This window comes from Petromyzon marinus, chromosome 5 (assembly GCF_048934315.1).
Source record: "Petromyzon marinus isolate PM22_M1 ecotype Great Lakes invasive population chromosome 5, UKy_Petmar_22M1.pri1.0, whole genome shotgun sequence".
Taxonomy (NCBI): domain Eukaryota; kingdom Metazoa; phylum Chordata; class Hyperoartia; order Petromyzontiformes; family Petromyzontidae; genus Petromyzon; species Petromyzon marinus.
In genome coordinates, this window is record NC_133671.1 from 21,522,706 (window position 1) to 21,546,761 (window position 24,056).

A 24,056-nucleotide genomic window follows, 5' to 3' on the forward strand; every position below is an offset into this window, starting at 1 on the left:
GGCGGGCGGGCGAGCTCTCTGCTCCACGCGAGCCGTGGCTGACAGCGGGCGTAAGAGCGGGCGCGAGAGCGCGGGCGAGAGAGCAGCCCGGAGAGCGGGCAAGGGAGCGGGCTGCAGAGCGGGGGGAGAGAGCGGGCAAGAGAACTCGCGGCGCTCTCATCAAGCGGGAATTTTCGGTTTTTCAGCGTTTTTTTCACTCCCGCTCCTCCCAAACGCAGCTGCGGCAGATCGGTTGAATAAAACACGGACAACATTCATCACGGCCCTGACGCGATCCACCACCTGGTAAAATAACAGTTCGGCGGGCGGGCGGGCGGGCGGGCGGGCGTAGGAGTCCATAGAGTCCCGTTACAAAACGCTGCACATTTCTCAGCGAGCGCCGTTTCCTGCCATCAGATTTCGCGACTCAACTTTTAAATTAAATTTACCGAGCGGGCCGATCCGACAAGAGGCCCATCCCCTGCGCGCGCACGCTCCTCGACTCACGCTCCGCGGCTCCAAACCGCTCGCTCGGCAACTATGCGGCCTCGCCGCCAGAAAACCCCTCGCCGCACGGCCGGGCCCGGGGCGTTCGCTAAACGGGGGGGGGGGCAGTCCGTTCCGGTCTGACGCACGGCCACACGCGCAGACCGCGTACGCCGAGCGCTGGGGTGGGCGGGAGAGGTCATCGTCACTTGATGTCACGCCGAGCCGCCCATGTCGCAGGTTACCCCCACCCCCACCCCACCGTGGCAGTTGTCCCTGTGTGGCACACGGTAAACGAAGCACCGGCAAGTCGACGTTACGGCGGCGTGGCGGGGCGCAGCCTCCACTTCCGCCGCCGCACGTAGAACTGAGAGCCCCCTTTTATTTTGACTTCTTATATTTCCACCTCGCCGCAGCCACCCCCCCCCCCCACCCGCCTCCAGCCCCTCTGATCCATTCCCCTCCTCACAGATGGAACCAATAAGACTGTCAAGGCTTTCCGCCCCTACCCCCCCCTACCTCCGCACACCCCCCCACCGCCCTCCTCGCATTCACTCCCCACCCCTTCCCTCCGCAAACCCCCTCCCCCAAAGCCGAGCAGCGAGAAGACCCCCCAGGGACGCAGACTTCCGTAACGCAAACCCGGACGGGGAAGCTCTGGCCGACCGGGAGTGCGAGTCAGAAATAACTATTTCCTCAATAAGCTACGGGACATTCGTCTTTATTATTTACGCCGTTTTCGCTGCTGCCGCTGCCGCTGCTAGTAAGCCCGGGCAGACGGGCCAAAGCAAACACAGCTGGCAGGCTGGGCCGCCGCCGCCGCTGCCGCCGTGGGCCGAGCGGGGTAGAGGAGGGGCAGGGGGTGGCCGAGGAGCGCGGCATTACGGGCGCGCGGGGGCCGACGTACGCGACCGCCGAGGGCCGTGCTGCACGTGGCGCGACGTGGCAACGGCCCGGGCGCGCGCCACCCGCCATCGACGCGGCCGCCGTGCGTTGGCGGTTTTACAAGACGCCGCTGCCGAGGAACCGCACTTCGCACAACGTTAAAACCCTCCGTTGAACACGTCGCACTCGCACTGTAAATGTTGTGGATCTGCTCTCCAACACACAACCGGTGTGCTGTACCAGTAACGATTTGGCACGTTCCGTTTAGGTGACAAACCCTTACTAAGTGGCTGCGTCGGGTGGTGGCGGGTTTAACGACGCCACATTTATATTTACGCGATCTAACCCAACAACAAATTACCCCGTGGTGAAACCCTCTCTGCCGAGGGGAGGCAGATCACTCGTGACCGCGGGGCGTCCGTGGGTCCCGGTCTGGCGCGATGTCCGGGTGTCGCTCCCAGGTGGCAAGTTTTGACGGCCGCGGCTCCAATCGCGGCAGAGCTCGGCGCGGCCCCTAATCCCGACTCGCGTGGAGAAACGTTCGCTAAATAATAAAACAAAAGGCCCGAAGACTCCGCGCCAGGGTTGACTCTCGGAGGAACGCGTGCGAAATTAAAACACAAACCGAGGAAACTGAAGACTGTGAAAGTGAAAGAAAGCAGCCTCGGTGGGTTGTTTTTTTTTTTGCCTGCCTGCAACTCGCGGGTGACAGACTGAACGCTCCTAAATGTAAGAAAGTAAAATTATTTTTTTTGCACTTTCAGGGGTCTCGCTGCTCGTCGGAGTGAATTAACGCTCCGCCGTGGAGAGAAAGGCGCAAGTCCGCTTCCAAGAAACGCGGCAGGCTCCTGGAAAAGCCACTCCAGCGGGGGGGGGGGGGGGTGGTTTCTCCGACGCAGAGCTCCGGACGGCCTCCTCGCACGATCATGAAAGCCGAAGAGGGCGGCCTTTCATGGGTGGCTCTGAAAAGGGAGCGCTGTATTACGTCCCCGCATTAAATCTCGAGCAGCAAAACCGGCGACAAGTTTTATATATTTTTTAAGTGCGCTTCAATTATCCCCCGCAGATTTGCATAAAAAAAACGAGCGGCAAAGGACGGCTCCATTTAGCGAGCGTTTGAAATCCATCTCCGCTCGACGCTCTGCGATTGTCTGGCAAATGACAGCCTGGCCAATTCATTATGTGGCTCTCTCGAGCAGACAAATGTGCGGCTGATGAAAGACTTTGGCGGAATAAATCAGCGAGCCTGGCAAAGAGGCGGGGGGGCTATAGGCCTTCGCTAAAACTTTTTTTTTTCACCCTGCTACTCCAGCGACTTCAACACAAAGGCGAACCTTGCAAAGGCGAAAGAAAAAGCGAGCCGGGTTTGAATTAACGAACGACAATGGGCTCCACCGTGATTAGGAGGAGGGCGAGGACGAGGTCGCGCTGCAAACGCCGTGGCCTCGTCTTCATCAGCCGCCTCTCGCATGAAAGACACGACGCGGCGAGAGAAAATAAAAATAAATAAAAGAACCTCGCTGGGGACCCGGCAAATCAACTCGCCATCACCAACACCGACCTCGGCTACGGCGATAGCGCTGGGTGAGGCCTCACGGCTCGAAAACACCGCCGGCAGCCCCTTCAGGAACAGTTCCCGCAGAAGCTGCCACCACGTGGAGCGACGCGCGGCACGACCCGAGAGCACGTCGCAGAGATAGAGCGATGGCAGGATTCAAAACACGGATGCAAAGATCGCTTCTCCCCCCCCCCCGCACCCCCGTATAGTCTTTAACAGGCTGTTGGGCAAGTGCTCTTAGCGGGTAGCACCTATGAAAGGAACGTAACAGCACACGAGGAGGTGGGTGGCCAAAACCACACCGGGCCGTCTTTGTCTCCCCAGGGCTGATTTTTACAAACCGTACCCGGGTACTCGTTTAAGGCCAAGTCACCCCTGGGGAGACCCAGGCCCGGTTCAGATATTCGCCACCGCTTTGATCGTGAGAGGGGAATCGAACTCGGGTCGCCGTCTTCGTAACGAGGCGTGATAAAAACTACACCACCGCTCCCCAATAGTATTAAAACACACACGAGCGAGCGTACGTATGCACACACACACAGGTGTCATGTCTTTAACGGCAGCATGGGCCAGAACATGGTGTGGAAGCTGCGAGAGCTGAGCAGACATACGTAAGCCGGAGCGCGGCGAGCGTGGCGAGCGCGTGATTTATTCCTCGACTCTGATTTTCAAATCCAGTGCTAATCCTTACAACAAAGCCCTGTTTATGAGCTTTAATTGGTCTCAGTAAATCAAACACTTTTCCCATCCGCTTTTGCCCAAGACTGCCAAGCCCGGTCTGGGCTGACAACCCCCAAAGACCTCGTCCGACCGTGTTCCTAATTTCCCACCTACTCCCGCGGCTTTCCACCGCCGCTCTCTCCCCAGCGCCAGGCCTCCTCCTCCCCCCTGCCCCTCCCTCCCCCCACCCCCCGTGGCCCCCAAAACCGGGGCAAGCTCCCATTCCCTATCGACCCCCAGGCCTGCTGCTGCTGGGTCGCAGCAGACAGGAACAGGGGAGGCTTTATTTTTCTTATTTCTCCGCAGGCCCTGAGCCGACAAATCTCCACGCGGGAGCCACGGGGGAGTCTCTGCGTTCTCTTGCTTTTGGCTGCACCGCCGCGTGGGGGTTGGGGGGCGTCAGTTGGGGGGGAGGTGGATGTAAGGAGAGGGCGGCACGCAACCGTGGGGGCCCAGCTGTAGACTGGCTCGTGTGTGTGTGTGTGTGCGTGCGCACGTGTGTGTGTGTCTGTGTGGGGAGCGGTGGTGTAGCGGTTAGAGCGCTGCGCTATGAACCCGGCGACCCCGAGTTCACGGCCACCAATACAAGTGACGATTATTTGAAGCGGTCCTGGGCCTCTCCTAGGTCGACTCAGCCTCAAATGACCACTAGGGAGACAAAGGCGGTCGGATGTGGTACTGGCCACCCACCCCCCTCGTGTACCGCTCCGGCCTTCATAGGTGCTACTCGCTAACAGCACTTGCCCCAACAGTCTGTGAAGCCTATACGGGGGACGTTTACCTTTGTCTGTAAGTATGGGAACATAAAATTGGCAAAGCATCCGATAGCAACGCCGCCGCTGCCGTCGGTGTTTTTGTTTGCCGCCGCGACCGTTACAGTCGGACGGCGACACCGAGGTTAGAGGGAGGCAATTTTAGTGAAAAATGCAACCGCACAAACGGCGGAAGAATCCAAGTTCACGGGGAGAAACTTTTAAATGAAAAACGGCGCGCACCGGTCCCGGATTCATTATTCCCCCGATGGCGGACGGCAGTTTGGGGAGACCGGTGATGAATGCTCCTCGTGGCGGCAGCTGTTAGCGGCGCGTTTGCCGCACGGCCGATATATTTCATCACCGCGAGCTGCAGCGCCCCCCTTTCCCGCGAGCGTGCCCCCCTTTCCCGCGAGCGTGCCCCCCCTTTCCCGCGAGCGTGCCCCCGACGTTTTCAGCGGCCCGTTTAAATCTCCCTTTTAAGCCGGAGCTTATTTTAACACGGCTTCAATCACGCAGCACGTCGCAAGGGGCGGGGGGCGGGTTGGCGGCCGAGCGGGGATAACGGGAGTGGTTGGGGAGAGGGGTGGTGGGCTCGCTCTTGCGGCAAAGCCACAAACCCCCCCCCCGCCGCCGCCGCCGGCGCGGCAGCGCCGCGATGCGTCGTAAAGCAGTCGGCCACCGTGACACACGCGCGCAAGCAAAAAAAAACAAGCAGCGCGGCAGTTTTGGTAAATTATTCTTTACGACCGCGCTTCGTGCGCCGGCTTTTGCCACGATTTATGAACTCGCGCGCAGACGCGTAAATTCACCTCGCTGGCGCGATGACCGGCCCTGCCGGTTGGCGGCGATACGAGGTGGGGGGGGGGGGGGGGGTGGGGGAAGACTTAAGCAAAAATAATAATTACACGTTACAATTCAATTAAGGCTCCATTTTATTCATGCCGGCGGTGTTAGCCGCTTAGTTTGCGGGTGACCCGGCGGTGACCCCTGAGGAGAGCCGCGTCTCCCCGCTCGGCTATTCCGGCCCGCACCGAGCGCTCCATCCTGGTAATTGGGCGCTTCACGCCGGCTCACGGCTCCCGCCGGCCTCGGGGGAAGATCCCCCCCCTCCCTACCCCCCCACCACGTCCCCTCCCCCCCCCACAGCCCCCCGTGCGTTTAGCCCCCGAGAGTTCCGCTCGCCGTGCTGCCATCTGCTGGGGTCCACCTCCCACCCCGGAGTTGGCGGCGCTCGCAAAAACGCCGTCGGCGCGTTTCGGCTCTCGCGGCACGACGACTCGCGCGGCGCTACACGTGGGGGGGGGGGGGGGGGGGCAAGTCGGGGGTGCTATATGGATACTCACGATGTAGCCTCTGTCGGACGTGGAATGCTGCGAGCTCTGCGGAGAAAGCAGACGGGAAGTCGGAGTTAGTCGCCACAGTCTCCACCACCCCCCTGCCCACCCCACCGCTCCCCGGCCAGTAACCCTGCCGCCATCATCGCATCCTTAACAATAATAATAATAACAACTCTCCAAAGCACCGGCACTCATTCCGACGTCACGCGATTCATCTCCGCCACCGCCGCTCGGCCAAACGCGCGGCCGCACGGCCCTCCCATTTGCATTGCAGACGCCGGCTCGCAAAACGGAAGAAATTGCCTGTCCCAGTCAATTTCCTTTACCTAATGAACGTGAAATGGCAGTGTGTGTTCTTGCAAAGAGCGCTCGCATCCAAATCGCAATCTGTTACTTATACATTCTGATGGGATCTTGGCTCCGGGAAGTTGCGCCCGCCCGCACGCACGCACGCAGGCACGCACGCAGGCAGGCACGCACGCAGGCACGCACGCAGGCAGGCACGCAGGCACGCTCGTGCGAACGCTTCCGCCGCCGCCGCCGGAACGGCGCGGCCGCGGGGAGACGAATGACGGCGAGCGCCAGGGCCTTTCGGAAGAGCCGACAAAAGCGTGCGTTTACGCTCACACGCATGGGAGGAAGAGCGCTCCCGCGCTGTAGGGGAATTATAAATCAGTGCGCGGTGCGGGCCACATTTAATTACCTGCACTCGGAGAGCCGTCGGGCCCATTTAAATGGTAATAAACCCGATCCGTGCAATTTATTACGCCGAGAACATTACGGGAGACGTGAAACCACACGAGGGGGTCGCCGGGTCACAGAATGTCAGATCGCTCGAGTTTCTCGTTAGATTTGCGCGCAACGGCGGCCCGGCCGCGGTGGGCTAGAGTGGGTGGGGGGGGGGGGAGGCCGCCCCTGCCCACGTGGCCGCAGGGGGCGCCGGGGGTAATGGGGACATAATCCAAACGAGCCACCTTTCGCGAAAACGGCCGCGGCAATCCGGCGGCGGCGGCGGCGCGAGCCGGAAAGAGGAACACGAGCCAATCCTCGAACGAGCCTCGCGCTCATGGCGGGGGAGAGGGGCGGCGATGGGGGGAGGGGGGCCACGGAGCGGGGGCGCAACTCGGAAACCCAAAGCGGCCGAACGGCGCCCGCGAGGGCTTTGTGTTCGTTTTCAAAGGGGGCGGACGATTGTAAGCAATACGCAGATAGAGGTCCAATCGTGGTGCTAGCCAGCGAGCGGTGTGCGCCCATTCCAATTACGTTTCCCATCAGTTAGCCCGGCGGAGAACGGCGCTTAAATTCAATTACGGGCGGTTGCAAACCTACGGGGTGGGTTCCGTCGCCGCGCGAGGCAGGAGCCTGCAGAAGGCCCCCGGGAGCCTCACAAGAGGCTGGTCGACCGGCCGGCCGATGTTCGCTGGGTGGCATTAACCGAGCCGACGCGTTCGCCAATGTTTATAAAACAGGAAACGGGAGAAGCCGTGTTTTTCTTGACCGGCCCCTGCTGAATGGCCGGCCCCATTCAGACCCCCCCCCCCCCCCCCTTTACCAGTCCATTAGCGGAGAGGCTTAAAAAAAAACCCCACATTGCTTTACTTGTTTAAAGAACGGCCTCAAGCCACACTGGAGCCAAGATAATGTAGGTATCAGGCTTCGGTGAATGGGAGACGACAGCGGAGCATTGTCGAAACCAAATCCATCTCTCATTTCCCAACAATAGTCGGCACTTGCACCCAACAAATCAGGCCGCTCGGCAGCTGAAAGCAGTAAGTGAAGGTCACGCTTTTGTGTTGTACAAGGGAACAGTTTTCTTCATTATTCCGGACAGGGCCCCCCCCGTCCCCCGCCCCCCCCCCCAGCCCCCACCCTCGCGGTCCCACTCACCGTTACTCAACGTCAAGGATAATTCCTTCGAGTGGGGGTTGCCTTTGTTCGGCACTGCGATCATGTTCCACGCTAATTATTTTAATGCTCGCTCGTTTTTTTTTTAACGAGTTCTCTTCTGGAACGCGGGGGCCCGTCCTCTGTGCCCAGCGGCGCCCGACCTTTCTCGACGAGCAGGTGAGGTGCATCGGAGAGACGCGGGTGCGGAGGGGGGGTGTGGGAGACCTGGGGCGGGGGGGCGGGTGGCTGGGAGAGAGAGCGTGGGGAAACGGAACTCCCAAGTAGCGAAGTAACCCGGGAGAAGCTGTTCGGCGACGCGACAAGGACAGCGGCCGCGCGTCCAGCGGCTCCCCGACTCCACCGACCGGACCGCCGGACTTGACGGGCGCGGGGCGCCCGTAATATTCGGTCGGTACGGACAAACCAAAGGACACATGGCCGAACAGCCGCGGTGGGGGGGGGGGAACGGCGGCTGGGGCCGCACGCTTGCCCGCTCGCGAGAAACTCGCCGGGGTTGGCGCGGCAGCGCCGTGAAAAACGAACCCCGATCGCCTTCAAAGAGCGTGGGCCGGGAAAACATCAATCACGCGTTCTGACAGCTTCTGGCGGCACGGGCCGGCGAGCGCCGGCGGTGCGACGGGAAATAAAGGCCAACGAGCGTGTTGGCCTTCACACCCGGCGCCTCTCACGCACGCACGCACGCACGCACGTTCGCACAGACGCTCGTTTTGGTTTTTTTTTGCCGGGGCGTCAACCGCCCGGCGGAGATGCAGCCCCGTGGCAGCGGGAACTCGACTCGACCGCGGCGTCCGTGCGATTTATCCACGAGCAAACAGACGAATATCCCCGTCCATTACCTCCTCCCCCCGCTCCTCCTCCTCCCCCCACCTCCCCCTCCCCCCATCTCCCCCGCGGATCTCCGCGGCTTATTAAAGTCGAATAACAGCCACGAGGCACATAGGCCTCGCTTGCGCCCTTATTGCCGGAGCCATCTCCGGTGAGGATTCGATGATAACTTGCCGATAAGATTAACCTTTTTCAATGAAAAGTCACAGGAGTCCGCTGCGTCTTAATCTGGAACCGAACGGCAGTTAAATCGTATTTTAGCGGTGTGCGTTTAACCTTTGCGCACAAAAATACAGAGGCTGCGGCGCCATTTAGATGTGTTAAGGCGATTAAAAAGAAAACATCCCTCTGTTACCGCCCGCGCGGCAATCGGTGGAGCGACTTCAGTTTTCTTTTTCCTTTCCTGGGAAACCGATTTTGGTTTGAGGCGCGTTTGACGGCAAATGATATCCATTACCACCTTCGCCTCGCCCCCAGCTCTCCTCGCCCGCATCTGAACATGCCTCGCGGAAAAGGTCGCCGTCATTTCATTAAATATTTAAACCTCCTCCTCCACTTCAAGCTCCCCGCGATGTCGATGGAGCGAGACTCTTACAAAGGTCTGAACATGAAAAATTAAACACACCTCTCTGAACGGCGTTCCCACACTTCCTATCTCACTTCTCAAGACACGCATTCAATTTCATGGATAACAAATTTCACTCGCAACTTTTTTCTCCCTTGAACTTTCAAGTTAAACCTTTTCTGTTGTTGTTTTTAATGTCTCCTTTGCCAGCTGCTCCTCCTCCTCCTCTTCTGCTGCCCACTGCTCACTGACTGCGTGAGGTTCCCTGGCTGGTCCCTCGCGTTCCTCCCCCCTCACCAACGGCGGTGTCGCCAACCTCAAGCCGGCCACCGATGGACCGCACAGGATACGAAGGACGTTACAAATGCTTTTGCACTGGCAACGAGGGTGAAACGTCGATTTCACCGCCGTCCAAATTAATATTTCTCTGCTGGAGGTTGCGTGAGAAAGCAGAGCCCCCGACCAAGCGTGGAACGGCACGTTGCACGAGCGGACACGCACGCGTCCGCGCGTCCGCGTGTCCGCGCGGGCGTCTCGGTGCGGCGCGAGACTCACGTCGCGAGATCGTTCCTGGGAGCTGCTCCGCCCTGTGCCGTTCACCTCGCCGCCACCGTCGCCGCCTCCGCCGCCGCCGCCGCCGTCTTCCGCCCTGGGGCGCACGCACCGCGTCGGCGCGTTCGCCTGCGAGCGGCACACACACACGGGGGGGGGCGCACACGGGAGTCAAGGGGGGGCGCCGATCACCGCCGCCGCCGCCGCCAGAATCGAGATGGAAACACAACGCTCGCGCCGATCATTATCATTATTATTATTATTCATTCTCATTGAACTTGTTGGCTTCGTAAATGCGGAGAGCACGACACTGATTGGGGTGGGGTGGGGGTCATAACCATTCACCCCCCTCCCCTACCCAATTGTTAAGATCCGGGTGGGTGGGTGGGGGGGGGGTCACAATTTAGGGGCACGATCTGATTCACAAATCGATTGCATTCCGCCCGCGTGATGAATGGAGGAATCTGCGTGCAGTGGCCCGCAAGGCTTGGCGAGGTCACAAATCACAGACATCACAAAACATCAACAACAGCAGCAGCAGCAACAGGGCAGCTTATGACATGGAAGCAGTGATGGATTCTAACCCACGCTCAATCCGGCGTGTGGATCGTGAGAAATGGAGCGGCTTCTAATCGATACATCGGTGTTGATCATTACGGGATGAACATTAAGCGCCGCTCGGCTAACGGATCACGGTTGGTGCAGACGTCCGCCACCGATCATTTCTCACGCCGCAAGGGAATAACGCCTCGTTCACACAAAGACAAAGACCCTCCCCCCCGCCCCCCACCCCACCCGTGTAGCCTTCACAGACTGTTGGTGCAAGTGTCCTGTTACAGCGAATGGCACCTACGAAGGTCGACACGGCACACAAACTCGAGTCGCCGGGCTCGGAGCGCATTGCGCTAACCGCTGCGCCACCGCTCCCTACTCGCACACCCACACACACACACACACCCTCTCTCTCACACCCACACACACAGACAACGACCCCCCCCCGTATAGGATTCACAGGCCGATTGGGGGAAGTGCTGTTAGTGAGCACCTATGAAGGCCAACACGGCACACGAAGGGGTGGGTGGCCAACACCACGCCCGGCCGCCTTTGCCTCCCCCAGTGGCGATGTTCACACACCGCACCAGACACTCATTTCAGACCGAGTCTACCTCGGGAAGGCCAGGGACAGGTTCAGATAATCCGAACTGGCGTTGGCCGTGAGCGGGAATCGAGCCCGGTTCGCCAGGTTCGTAGCGCGGCGCGCTAACCGCTACACCGCCGCTCCCCACTACACTCACAATCGCACACTCACAATCGCACACTCGCACACACAATCGCACACCCGCACTCCCCGCCCGAGTGCCGAGCAGGGTGACATCACCGGCCGAGGCCGCGCGCAGCACTTGCCTTTCACACAGTTCGTGCCAGTTTGCGCGGCTCTCCGTCGCGCCGCCCACGACACGCTATCGCACGGACCGTGAAGAAGCGGCCGAGCGAGGGATTACGGGGAAACTGACAGGGCGCTAAAAAAAAAATAAACACGTTTGCGGCGGCGACGAGCGCGGAGGTATGCGCGCGGTTCTGGCGCTCGCTCCAGGCCGGCGGGGCTCGGCGTGTCGCACGTGACGGCCCATCAGTCAGCGGGCGGGGGGGGGGGGAGTGGAGAGGGGTGATATTGGCCTAATCCGTCAGCGCTCTCCACCGCTCATCATTCAGCCCCGAGTCCCCCCATCGCCCCTCCCGCGCTGCCACTTCGACCCCTCGCCCTCCCTCCTCTATCTCCCCGAGGCGCCCGGCAGTCAAACCCCCACCCCCCCCCTGCCCCCCCCCCCCACCCCGACCCGCAGCTCAGCCCAGCCCAGGCGCGACGGGTAACGAGGTGCGGACCGCGACGGCGCTCTTGTGTCAAACACGGCGCCCTCCGTCGTTAGCGCAGACAGAGAGAGAGGCGCGCGTGGCCCACGGCATCCTGGGACGCGTGCCACCCACGGAGCATCGGCTCGATGACGGCCGAAAAATCCATCCCCACGTTGACGCACGACGGCAGCCGAGTGTTTGCGCGCGAGTCCGAACGGTGCGGCGAGCACGGAGACCGAGGCCAGCGGCGCGACCGCGAGGATCTCGGCACGCCCGGTGACCTCGGGCGGGGCGCTTGGGGACGTCTCCCCGCGGACCGCGCTAACCTTTCGCGCGCGGCCACGCAAACAAATCGGCGGCCTCCGCCCCGGGGCGACCACGCGAGTGGCCGTCCAGACCCTCATTATCACCGCAAAGGACCCCACCCCCCCCCCAGCCGCCCCACGCCACCCCGGCAGGGTCCCCGGGGAAGCGGCGGCACAGCCACCTCGGCCCTCTCGTTAGCGGCTCAAAATAACGCAGACTAAAGGGCAATTAACAGGTGTGGGCCGTCTTGTTATCCTAATTGGTCGGCTCGCAGATTGCGGGAGGTCGTGTCCGGGGGGGAGGGGGGTGGCGAGCGAGGGGGGGGGGGTTCCGTGACTGTCCCCGCGTCCTAGCGAGAGACACGCGCGCTCCGTAATGGCGCGCCGAGCGGCGCTCGGAGTTTGGAGGCGCGACCCCCGCATCGCGGCGGCTTCTGCGCCGGTGGCACCGTGGGGAAGGTTTCTCTTATATTTACTTGAGGTTTGTAAGAAGGGGGGGGGGGGGGGCAGCTGCGGGTGAGAAATGTGACGAGACGAGATAAAGCAACTCCGCGGAACGCCGACGGCCCCCGGCAACGCCGAGCAACGCCGGCGCCCAACTCGAACGCGGTCGCCGAGCCGAGCCGAGCAGCAGCCGCGCCTCTGTGCGGTTGGATTCTGCAGGGCCCTCGCTACATTTCACGGAATCGAAAGCACCGGCGAGCGGTTCGGGGTGTCCCATCGACGGGGCCCACTCCCCGGCACCGCCCTTCGCTCGCTACCGGAGGATCTGCCACCGCGGCCCGGGTGGGAGGTGCGCGCCACCGAGTCGTTTCACTCTTCGTGACAATGTTGGTGCAGAAACGGCGGGCGCTCGCCCTCCGCGAGCGGGGAAAAAACACGTTGCAGCGCCCGGCGCGACAAGCGAGGGCGCCGGGCGGCCTACGCTCCCTCACGACGCGGAGCCCGGGCCGGGGTTGTGGGTAGCGGTCACGTGACCCCCAGACCTCTGCAGGAAGACCGTATTGGAAGTCCGAGAGCGCACTCGGCCGGAATCGTTCCCCCTCTTATACTTTCAGGACCCTCCCCCACCCGCCAAAAAAAACACACCCAGGTTACGTAAACAAAGATGCCTAATAAAGCAGATTGTAATTGATTGTTAATTACCCCCATTTATTATAATTAGTTTCGTTTGATGAGCCAATTAACTACACGCTCATTAGTAAATGTAGCAATTTGCTGAATTAGGCCGTCCGGCTGTAATGCGCAGCAGCGGCGGCGGCGGCGGCGGCGGCAGCAGCCGCGGAACGATCCGATGGCGCACGCGGTGGATTGGTTTCCTCCGTGGCTCGGCCGTCCCTGCCTCCCCGCAGCTCGAGCCGCCCCCCCCCCCCCCCCGCTTCCTCTCCCCGTACGACTCGCGTTAATTAGGAGCAATGTTGAAGCGCGGCCGAAGTGCTCATTACTGCTGCAGCAAGTGTAATCATTTAATTGGCTCGCCTCGTTTAATAGGCCGATGCGGCACGCTGCTGCTGCTGCCGCCGCCGCCACCGCTACGGCAGTGGCGGTGATGGTGGTGGCAGGTTTTACGACTGTCCTCGTTGTGGAGGTCACGCTCTGCATGCAGCGCACATCTCCGCGCTAAAAGCTTTTAAGGCCGAGCTAGCGAGAGAGAGCGAGAGAGAGAAAGCGAGAGAGAGCGAGAAAGAGAGCGAGAGAGTGACAGAGAGAGAGTGACAGAGAGAGAGCGAGAGAGCGAGAGAGCGAGTGACAGAGAGAGAGCGAGAGAGAGTGACAGAGAGAGAGCGAGAGCGAGAGAGAGAGTGACAGAGAGAGAGTGACAGAGAGAGAGTGACAGAGAGAGCGAGAGAGCGAGAGAGAGAGCGAGGGAGAGAGCGAGGGAGAGAGCGAGGGAGAGAGCAAGAGAGAGAGCGAGAGAGAGCGAGAGAGAGTGAGAGAGAGCGAGAGAGAGAGCGAGAGAGCGAGAGAGAGAGCGAGAGAGAGAGCGAGAGAGCGAGAGAGAGAGCGAGAGAGAGAGCGAGAGAGCGAGAGAGAGAGCGAGAGAGCGAGAAAGAGAGCAAGAGAGAGTGACAAAGAGAGAGCGAGAGAGAGAGTGATAGAGAGAGAGCGAGAGAGCGAGAAAGAGAGCGAGAGAGAGAGAGAGCGAGAGCGAGCGAGAGAGAGAGAGCGAGAGAGAGAGAGAGCGAGAGAGAGCGAGAGAGAGCGAGAAAACGAGTGCCGCCAAAAATGCAAATTGAGCCCTGCGCGGATGACTCACGCCGCCGCCGCCGCCGCCGCCAAGCGAATGTACGCCGCGTCTCGGCAATCCTGCCGTGCCGACGAGATCCCGGAAAAAGGTGAACACAGCAGGAGGGGGGCGATGGGGAGTGGCGGGGGGAGGGGAGAGAGGAGCAAAAAAAATGACGTGAATTCACACTCTCCAGGGCGCGCGCGCGCGGTCTGCCCGCGGGCTTTTCTCAATTCTCTAATCCTCCGTATTATCCATCGGCTGCAAAGCAACGAAGGTGGCTTACGCCGATAAGCGGCGGCGGCGGACACTTCCCCTCCGCCCTACGGATGGCGGTTTTACAAAACCTACGCGCTCCGAGGCTCACCACGGGGATCGACTCGAAGGAAGCGACGGCGACGTCGCGAGCAGCGGGCCTGGCCGGCGCAGGCGGCGCAACTGCGCCGAGTCCCCGTGGGCCAGAGGGGGGCCCGGGGTACCGGGGCTTACGAAGAGGGGCACAGGGAGTAGAAGCTGGACAGAGTTCCCACCTTAATCCCGCAAGATGCCTTAAAAACCCACGACGGGCAACACACGCGAGGTCACGGGGAAAAAAAACGGGATATAAAGTCAACTATTGAATCGGATGGTGACTCAACACAAGAGGGCCGGAACACACAGGGCACGTGTAATCACAGAGGAGCAGAGATTAGAGAAACACTAGTGACACGTGTAATCACAGAGGAACACACGGAGGTGGGGAGGGGGGGGGGAACACACGGGGCGGGGGCGGTGCCGGGGGGGGGGGGCCAACCACCCGCTATCGCATCACTCCCATCACCGCTGTCCGGCCCGCGGCACCGCGCTGACGGATTCCTCGGCGAGAATAATAAATAACTCGGCTTGTCAAAGCCTTGCCCCGAGAAGGGATTAGAAGCATCAATCCGTTTGATGTAACACAAGATGATGAATTGAGACATTAAAAACACAAAACGCATTATTTTTTTTTGTTGAACCTGCGTGCGCTTGCGCCCCGGTAACCAGGACTTATTGCCGGGATTTCGCGGTTTGACGCGGGGAATGTGACGGAGCTTTCGAGAAGAGTTCGAACGTCCACCGTTGCATAAATCCGTCACGCGGTGCCGCGGGGAACGAACGATTCCGGAGAAGACGAAAAAAATGTCTTCGCCCCGGCACGAGAAAAGCGTAAAGGAGATGCCGGTGGCGGCGGCCAAGGCAGCCGGCGCTGTGAGCCACGCGGCGAGCTGACAGCTAAATAACACCCCGTCGGCAGAAGAGATGATTTGTAAAATCTTAACCCGTATTTTAGACGGAAGCACGGAACAAGAGCGCTCACACACTCGCGGCCGCGAGCACACGCACACACAGACAAAGATCCCCCGTGTAGCCTTCTATTATATTCTATTTGGGATTTTTATCGTGCCCTTTCCAGGCTATTTGGGGCAAGTGCTTCTGGCGAGGAGCAGCGCCCGAGAAGGCCAGCGCACAACGGGAGGCCAGCGCCACGCCCGGCCGCCTTCGTCTCCCCAGTGATGATGTTTTAAGCACAGCACCAGTTGCTCGTTTTACGGCTGAAACGACCTTGGGGAAGGTCCCGGACCGGCACAAACATTCGCCGGCGCTGTTGTTGGCCGCGAGTGGGAATCAAAATCAGGCTCGGGTCGCCGGGTTCGTAGCGCGGCGCAAACCGCTGCACCACCGCTCCCCGCACACGGACGCGCGCGCACGGCTGAGAGCGAGCGAGCGAGCGCCCTCGTGCCCTCCGGGAGTATGGGGGGGGGGGGGGTAACGAGCCACTTATCGCCGTCGTTATCAAAAACAGCTCCGGCGCAGCACCAGGCGGCGGCGGCGTCAAAACCATTTCTCTCTTTTTTCCTTCTCTCTCTAGGTCGTCGGTGGCGGCGATCGCGCGGGAGATACGGTGGCACGCTTCCCGCCGCTGTTACCCCTCCCTGCCTCCCTCCCTGCCTCCCACCGCCACCGCCACCTTCTCCACATTAATGCACAAGCAGGTTAAAACTTAACCCCGCAGTGACAGCCTGGGCTGTGACTTTATCGCCGATGTAAAACAAAACACACACACACAGAGTCGACTGGAAGCACTTAACGTGAGAGACTGTAACGTTGTCTCGGGCTCCACACCGAGGCCCTCGCAACTCGCCCGGCTCCACTCCTCCTCCTGCACCCCTCACTCAGTCTCACCGGACCCACACCCTCACCACCCCGCAGCCCCCCGTCTCCTCCCAAGCGACTTGGTCTTGCCCGGCCCGGGTCAAGGATCAAACGGCCGGAGTAGGCGGCCGTCGTCGGCGTGTGACGAGACGAGATCTGGGTAATTTAATTTGTGGATTTTTACAGCCAATTTTCCCTCCACAAGAAAGCCAGGGCCTTATCTCTCCTCCCCGCCGCTCACCTCTCAGCACCACCCCCCCCCCACCACCATCCCCGCCGTGCCGTCTCACTCACTCACTGCCGCTGTTATTCTTTCGGAGACGCGAGCGGCCACGTTCTTCTCCGCGCGTCTCTCGCCGTTTACACCGCCGTGTCAGGCGGTAACAAGACGAGCCTCGTAACACCGCCCGGCCCTGCGGAGCACACCCTTCGAGTTCAAGGCACGAACGCTTACATTCTCAAATAGATCCCCCCCGCCGCCTCCCCCGGCGCCGACAAACAAGGAGGAGGGGCGCCGCGAGACCGGCGCGGAGGGGGGCCGCCGCCAACGCGATGCGATGCGAATCGGCGTGCGCATTAGGCGCCAACGAGTGTACGGGGCGCACAAACACGACCGCCCGATTGAACGCGGCGACTTCGCTCGCGTCCGTTCATTTTTATCATTCGCGGGGTAATTTAGCGGAGCCCCAACAACGGTGCTCGGGCGAGACGAGCGCGGGCCCCGGCTTTTGTCGCCGCCGCTTGCCGAACAGACGATATAAAATTAGTGAAGACGCGCGCCGCGAGAAAACCAAAAAAACGCCAAATATACAGCTTCAGCGAATTTGGCGTTTTTCTTCCTCTTCTACGACAGGACGTGGTGCGGCTCCCGTTTCCATGGACGTCCCCAGGCACCGAGTTGTATCTCGAGCGCTCTCACCCCCCCCCCGCCCTCTTGCCGGGGTGGCCCCTTCCCCGCCCAGCCAGCTGGCGGTTCCGTGACGACCGCTCCCCAGAGAGAGCGCGAGCCGGGCAGGCGGGGCCCTCGTCTGTGCCCGCGCAGTTCCACACCGACGACCCCGTCACAAAGGCGGCGAGCCAAACAGCCGCTCACCTTGACCGCACACGGCACCGCCGCCCCCCCCCCACCCCGCAACCCCTCCACTCCTCGACCGGAGACCGGCTCATCCCCGCACGGATCGACCGACACGCACTCACGCACGACCGTGCACGCACGATATCACATTCTTATCAAATCAAGTTTTAAACAGAATCCAGAAGGCACGATCACTACACAGACGCACAATCACTACGGAGACCCACGATCACCACCACGCAGACGCACAATCACTACACAGACGCACGATCGCTACGGAGACCCACGATCACCACCACGCAGATGCACAATCACTACTCAGATTCACTATCACCACGGTGACCCACGATCACCACCACGCAGATGCACAATCAATACACAGACGCACGATCACCACGGTGACCCACGATCACCACCACGCAGACCCACAACCACTACACAGACGCCCGATCGCTACGGAGACCCACGATCACCACCACGCAGATGCACAATCACTACACCGACGCCCGATCGCTACGGAGACCCACGATCACCACCACGCAGATGCACAATCACTACTCAGATTCACTATCACCACGGTGACTCACGATCACCACCACGCAGACCCACAATCACTACACAGACGCCCGATCGCTACGGAGACCCACGATCACCACCACGCAGACGCACAATCACTACACAGACGCCCGATCGCTACGGAGACCCACGATCACCACCACGCAGACGCACAATCACTACACAGACGCCCGATCGCTACGGAGACCCACGATCACCACCACGCAGATGCACAATCACTACACAGACGCATGATCACCACGGTGACCCATGACCGCCACCGAGCAGACGCACGGCGCCCTGTCCGTGCGCTACCTCCCAGCACAGCAGGGTTCACCTGCAAGGATCAGGGAGGCCGGCAAGCGCCTAGCAAGGGGGTGGGGAGTAGGGGGGAGGTTGGGAGGGAGGTAGGGAGGGAGGTGGGGGGCAGCTTTGCGAGACGAGAGGGGGGAAGGGGTTTGCACCAGCGCCACCGCCGCCATCAACACCGCGGCGGCCAGCGGAGCGGGTAATGTGAAGTTTACGCGGGCCGGCCTGCAGCGTGCCGGCGAGAGAGGGGGGAGAGAGGGGGGGGAGAAAGAGAGAGGGGGGAGAGAGGGGGGGGAGAAAGAGAGAGGGGGGAGAGAGAGGTGGGGGAGAGAGGAGGGAGAGAGAGAGAGGAGGGAGAGAGAGAGGAGGGAGAGAGGGGGGAGAGAGAGGGGAGAGAGGGGGGGAGAAAGAGAGAGAGGGGAGCAGAGAGAGAGGAGGGAGAGAGAGGGGAGAGAGAGGGGAGAGAGAGGGGAGAGAGGGGGGAGAGAGAGAGGGAAGAGAGAGAGAGAGGGAGCAGAGAGAGAGGAGGGAGAGAGGGGGGAGAGAGAGGGGAGAGAGAGGGGAGAGAGAGGGGAGAGAGAGGGGGGAGAAAGAGAGGGGGGAGAGAGAGAGGAGAGAGAGGGGAGAGAGGGGGGAGAGAGGGGGGGAGAGAGGTGGGGGAGAGAGAGAGGGGAGAGAGAGGAGAACGGAGAGAGAGGGGGGAGAGAGGGGAGAGAGAGAGGGGAGAGAGAGGGGAGAGAGGGGGGAGAGAGAGGGGAGAGAGAGGGGAGAGAGAGGGGGGCCCCGTCACAGCTCGATGCCTCGAGGTCGGGATTTGCGCGTCGAGGCGCTCCCCGCCTCGTCCGCCTTTTTAAAATTCTCTTGTTCACTCGGCTCCATCCCGGGGATTTGGGCAGAAACGCCCGAGGCTCAGACAGGCGGCTCGAGGCATCATCGCGTGATGTGACGAGGAGGGAGGGAACGAGGAGGAGGAGGAGGAGGAGGAGGGGATGGTGGCGGACCGCAAAGGTGGTGGCGAATTGATGGACTGTTACAATTCAGGGTTTGCGATTTGGGACGAAAACATGTTTTTGTCTCCTGTGTGGGTGCTCGTGGTTTCACTCGGATCACACCGATCAGGCTTCATTGATGAAAACAGCAGAGCGAGAACGTGGACGAACGCGTAACCGCGCGTGCTACAGGTCGCGTCCCGACCCCGACAATGAAAGGCGCGTCGCGGCTGCGAGGTCACGCCGGCGCTTTCACAACCCAGGGTGACGTCGTCCGTCCGTCCGCCCGCCCTCGTGCGCGCGGGCGGACGGACGACTCCGCGGTGGCGCCGGCGAGCGGGCGGTCTCGCCGGCCGATGGAGTCGTCAGCTGTCAGGCGGCCAATTGCAATCGATCGCGGAGGCGCGGGCGCGTTTTGTGCTTCGTCGCTCACCGTCACGCACCTCGACAGCTGCCATTAACGGGCAATTGAGCACGTGGCTCACACTCGCACACGCTCGCAGGCACACACGCGCTCAAACACACTCGCACACACTCATACACGCACAGCGTCTGGAGCAATCCGGCCGACCCATGAGCGCGAGGATAACCTTTGGCCCATCCGCAGGCAAGGGCGGCGACGCGACGTGGCGATCTGTGCCCCCGCCCACCCAACATCACAGACTGGCGACACGGCACGGGAGCGCATCATCAACATCATCAACATCATCAACATCGTCGTCGTCACCACCGTCGCCGCGGAATCTAACGCAGAGACTCCACGCTCGAGACGTGAAGCCCATCTTTCGGGCGCAGGCGGCGCCGCCGCGTCCCCGCCCGCCCGCCCGCCCGAGGTGGCGGCCGCGGCCTTGTTGGGGCGAGCGCCGTCGCGCGGAGCGATCGTCGGCGTCGGCTGCCGACGCCGAGACGGATTGCGCCGTATCATCAAATCAGATTATTCAACTCCACCGCCATTTCATCTTCCCAAACGGAATGTTAATGAGCCGCTCGCTCAACGTAATTACACTAACGGCGCACGACGCGGCGAGGCTGCCATTAAGTGCATTCATAAACACAAAGCAATTATGCAAATTCGCATTGTGCAAAGAAATATATTTTAAAACGTTCTAATAGCATTTACCGAAACATGACATTTAATTTGTGGAGTAACGTTCCCTTATGTGTAATTGCTCGCTCGAAGGAAAACACTTTTCGCGCAGACGCGCGGGAGCACGCGACCGCAAAGCCCCGCGGTTTTACAACTTGTCAAGCCGCCGGGTCCCCGGAGAGAGCTTAATTTACACGACCAACCGTCGTTCCGTGACAATTATCCGGATTAAAAGCGCCACCGCCGCCGCTCATGTGCAGGTGCAGGGTGCACGCCGCTAACCCACTCTGCGTCCGCTCCACGAGCCCGGTAACTCCGAGGACGCACGTGCCCTCGCGCACGCCAACAACATCCGCCCATTCGCAACTAAGTGACGGCGACCAACGCGGCGTTTTGTGCCAGGCGAGGTGCACGTTGAGGCCGTCACGTGAAGTGTCGAAGGCTCGCCGGAAGGAGGAGGAGGCGGCGGGACGGACCCAGGCGTTTGCGCGCGACACGGCACCTGGGTTTGCGCGCGAATACGCGCGCACTCAACGGCTCTCTCGCACCCAAGCTACCTGCAAACACAAGAGCACGCGTTTCAGATTTCATCGAGGGCGGAAAGCGAGAGTTCACTTTGACAGAACCAACCCGGCACAACAAATCGGAGACGCCAAGCGAGCCATCCAGGAGAGGCGCCGCTCGTCCTCCGGCATCGCCGCGGACGCCTCGCGACGGCGGCCGTCAGCCTCCACTCGGGGTTTAGCGAGACGCGGACGGGCACGCGGGCGGACGGGCACGCGGGCACGTGGGCGGACGGGCAAGGGGGCACGCACGTACGCCCGCCAGCGCGCGGCATCCAGCCAGCTCCGTGAAAACAAAAGGTACCACGGGCCTCTCGGGCCGGATTTTCATGTTCGACCGCAACTCCCAGGGAGGCCTTTGTGCCCCGTCAATCAGACGCAATGAGTCGAGAACCCCACCTAACGGCGCGCCAGAACAGATGGCGGCGACGGCCGGGAGGGCCCCGTCGTCGGCCAACGGAGCTTTGATCGCGGCCTCCCGGCGAGCGAGCGAGCGCCTGCCCGGCCGCCCCTTGGGGAAGAACGGGGCGGTCTGCAACCTCAGGGCAAGCCTCCGTCTCTCAGAAGGGAGGCCGGCACGCTCGGCCACCGCCAGAGCGGGGAGCGTGGGGCGGGGGTAACCGGTACGGCCGGTGTCAAGAGATTAGCAGCCATAATTGAAACGCCATCGACGAGTGATTTATCATCATTTGGGAGTGCTTATCGAGAGCAAACAATGGTTGGCGGGGAGACGCCTAATCCTGCAGGTGTGCTCTTGGCTCTGAGCTGCGGTTATTGAGCGCGAGCGAGACGCGTCGCTCCGGCGCGGGGAGGGGGGGGCGGGGCGAGGGGGGCTGGAGGCCGAGACATTGCGTCCGCCTTTTAATCTTGATCGGTTTGTCATCGCTCATCACGAGCAATTAAAACTCCGGCAGGGTCTCCCCTGCAGCTGTCACATTCGGTTAGCGCGCCGGAGCGGCGGGGTCAAGTGCGTGCACCGCCGACGGCTGCAGTGATCATCTGCCAGCGGGCAGGAGCAATCGGCGGAGCAATCGCGAGGGAGGCCGAACGAGCGGCTTGATCTCCCACTTTCTCCACGGGACAAGGAACCGCCCGCGCTATCATCGTCGTGGCGGAGGTTCGATATTCTTCATCGTCGTCGGCGTCGTCACCGGCAGCCACGAACAATCCACTGCTGGATGAAGGCCCCGTGACGTAACGATTAAACGGAGCGCCGGCATGCGAGACGATTTCGTCCGCTGGACTTTTGCCGCGCGGCCGACCGCCTCGGGAGCGCTTCCCTCCCTTGGCGGCTGCCGTGACGCCGAATTCGCTTTCTTAACAGAAATAAATAAAAACCAAGCGACTCTTTGAGGTTGTCAGAATTTCTCAAAGCGTGATGGCGTGGAACACCGCAGCACCGTCGTCGTGAGCGCCACCTTACAGATGGAACCGCGTCTACTCGGCCATCCAGCCCGGTGGGACGGCGCTGTCACGGCCGCGGGAAACTCTCTCCACGCGGTTATCGAGCGCAAGTCCAGCGCGTGCGTCGGCTCTGCCCATCATTCGCAGGGGTGGTGGTGCGGGCCGAGGGGGGGGGCGCTCTCACCCCCATTAATCTGTACCGCTTAAAATGTAACAAGAACACCTGAAGAGTAATTATCTCCTCTGCACGGAAGACGAACGTAGCGGCAGCGGCGGCAACAGCGATTGACTTTTACAATTTCCATCGATCGTTTAATTTGCTTTACTTGCCGGCTTTCTGAAGAAGAAGGGAATTAGGTGAGCAAATCGAACTCGGCAAAAAAGTTCCTTCATTTGGAATGCGACCAAATTCAGCGGCTCCGTTTTGACTGGCCACGGCCAATTTAATATTTCCCGTTTCACCGCCGTTCCATAAAGGTCACACACATCAAAGGCAAACAAACGTTGCCGTTTTTATTGCTTGCCGAGCGACTCACTGTGCTTATGGGCCCACGACGCTGTCCTCGCGCGTTAAGGAGCTCGACGGCAACGTCTGCTGCTGGCCACGACGAAGGGGCTTCGGGAGTGTTTCGTTTGTAGAGTTTTGCTGTTCTTGCTCCTCCGTTGAAGGAGCGCAGACCACAGTGGGTTCACTCGGTCGCATGGCCACGGTCGCAAGACCGCGGCCTGTCATTCGCACATCTCTACGGTATCGCTTCGAGTCTCTGTGTACCTCCGCGTGTCCGGGTTGACGATGCGGTCCACAGTCCGTAGGCCCACGGGGGGACACTCGGAAACGCAAGACGGCAGCCCGGTGGCGGACGCTGGGCCAACATCGCTACCGTTCAGGGCTCTCCCAAAACAATCGTCCGAGTACTCGCACCGAGCAGGGGGAAGAAGTTTAACCTGAGACAAAAAGTTAACCCCGCCGCCCGATCGTGTCAATTACAAAAACACGTGGGTGGGGGGGGGGAAGCCAGTGGCGGCCGAGGAGCAGGAGGGAGAGAGGCAGCCCAAATCACCACGTCGGAGTTGCCTAGCGGCGACCAATTCACGGAACCCCCAAACTAATCCGGCCAAATTGAGCGGCGGAATTTCTGTCGTTCTCCGAGCTAAGCCGTTGTGGAAACAGGATAAAGCGCCGTTTACGTTGGGACGGGCGCGAGGGAGACGGGGCGCGGCAGCGCGGTGGGCCTGGGGCACTGCCGCCCCCCCCCCCGCACCCCCCCTTTCTCGCCCGCGCTCGGGCACGGTCGCTCGAGGGCACCGCCTCCGACCTCCGCGGCCGCGGTCGCCGCCGCCGCCGGCGTTGTCCGGCCGAACGCCGTCATCGACGCGGCGGCCGGACATCGGTCGATGACCTCCCCCGGTCTCCACACAGGGGCGACAACTCAGGCCAGGCACCGCGCTGGGCTTCCGGGCGTCCACGCCGTAGACCAAAGGGTCCCTCGCTCAAGGGCTTCGTTTTCCCCCAAGCGAATATTCAATTCCGGGTCGCTGACTGGGTTGTTATCTTATACAGCGGCACTCAATGAAAACACCACAGACACAACACGGTACAGGGTAGGGAAGGTGAAATCATACAGGGTCTAAGGGTTGTGAACTTAATGATACGTTGTATGTCATACGGCGTTAAGTATGCAAATAGCATCCCACAACGCCCTCGCGCACATTACCTGCAGGCAGCCAATGGCGACACCGATAGAGAAGACCCGACACGGATATTAAAGCAAAGCAGGATATGTGGGATTGGTGGTGTCGGGGTGGTTGGGTGAGTGGGTCGGTGCCCACGCCGATAGGGACAAGGCGAGTGGGTGACATTTACACTTTTGGGAATAAACCCTAAAGTCGAGCGTTTCGTTCTGAACCAATTTCAGGCGAGCACAGGGCGCACAACCCCCAGCGGG

General features: G+C 61.0%; 1 protein-coding gene across 5 annotated transcripts in view; it reads right to left on the reverse strand.

Annotated features, from left to right (window-relative positions):
- LOC116939311 (uncharacterized) overlaps positions 1-24,056 on the reverse strand; it is a 270,447-nt gene that overhangs the window by 119,452 nt on the left and 126,939 nt on the right. For all 5 annotated transcript variants that reach the window (XM_076062795.1, XM_076062794.1, XM_076062796.1 and 2 more), the window contains exons 3-4: positions 9,574-9,699; positions 5,727-5,762 (exon numbers count right to left, since the gene is read on the reverse strand). In XM_076062795.1, coding sequence (XP_075918910.1) covers positions 5,727-5,762; positions 9,574-9,699 — 162 coding nt within the window. The remainder of the gene's footprint in view (positions 1-5,726; positions 5,763-9,573; positions 9,700-24,056) is intronic.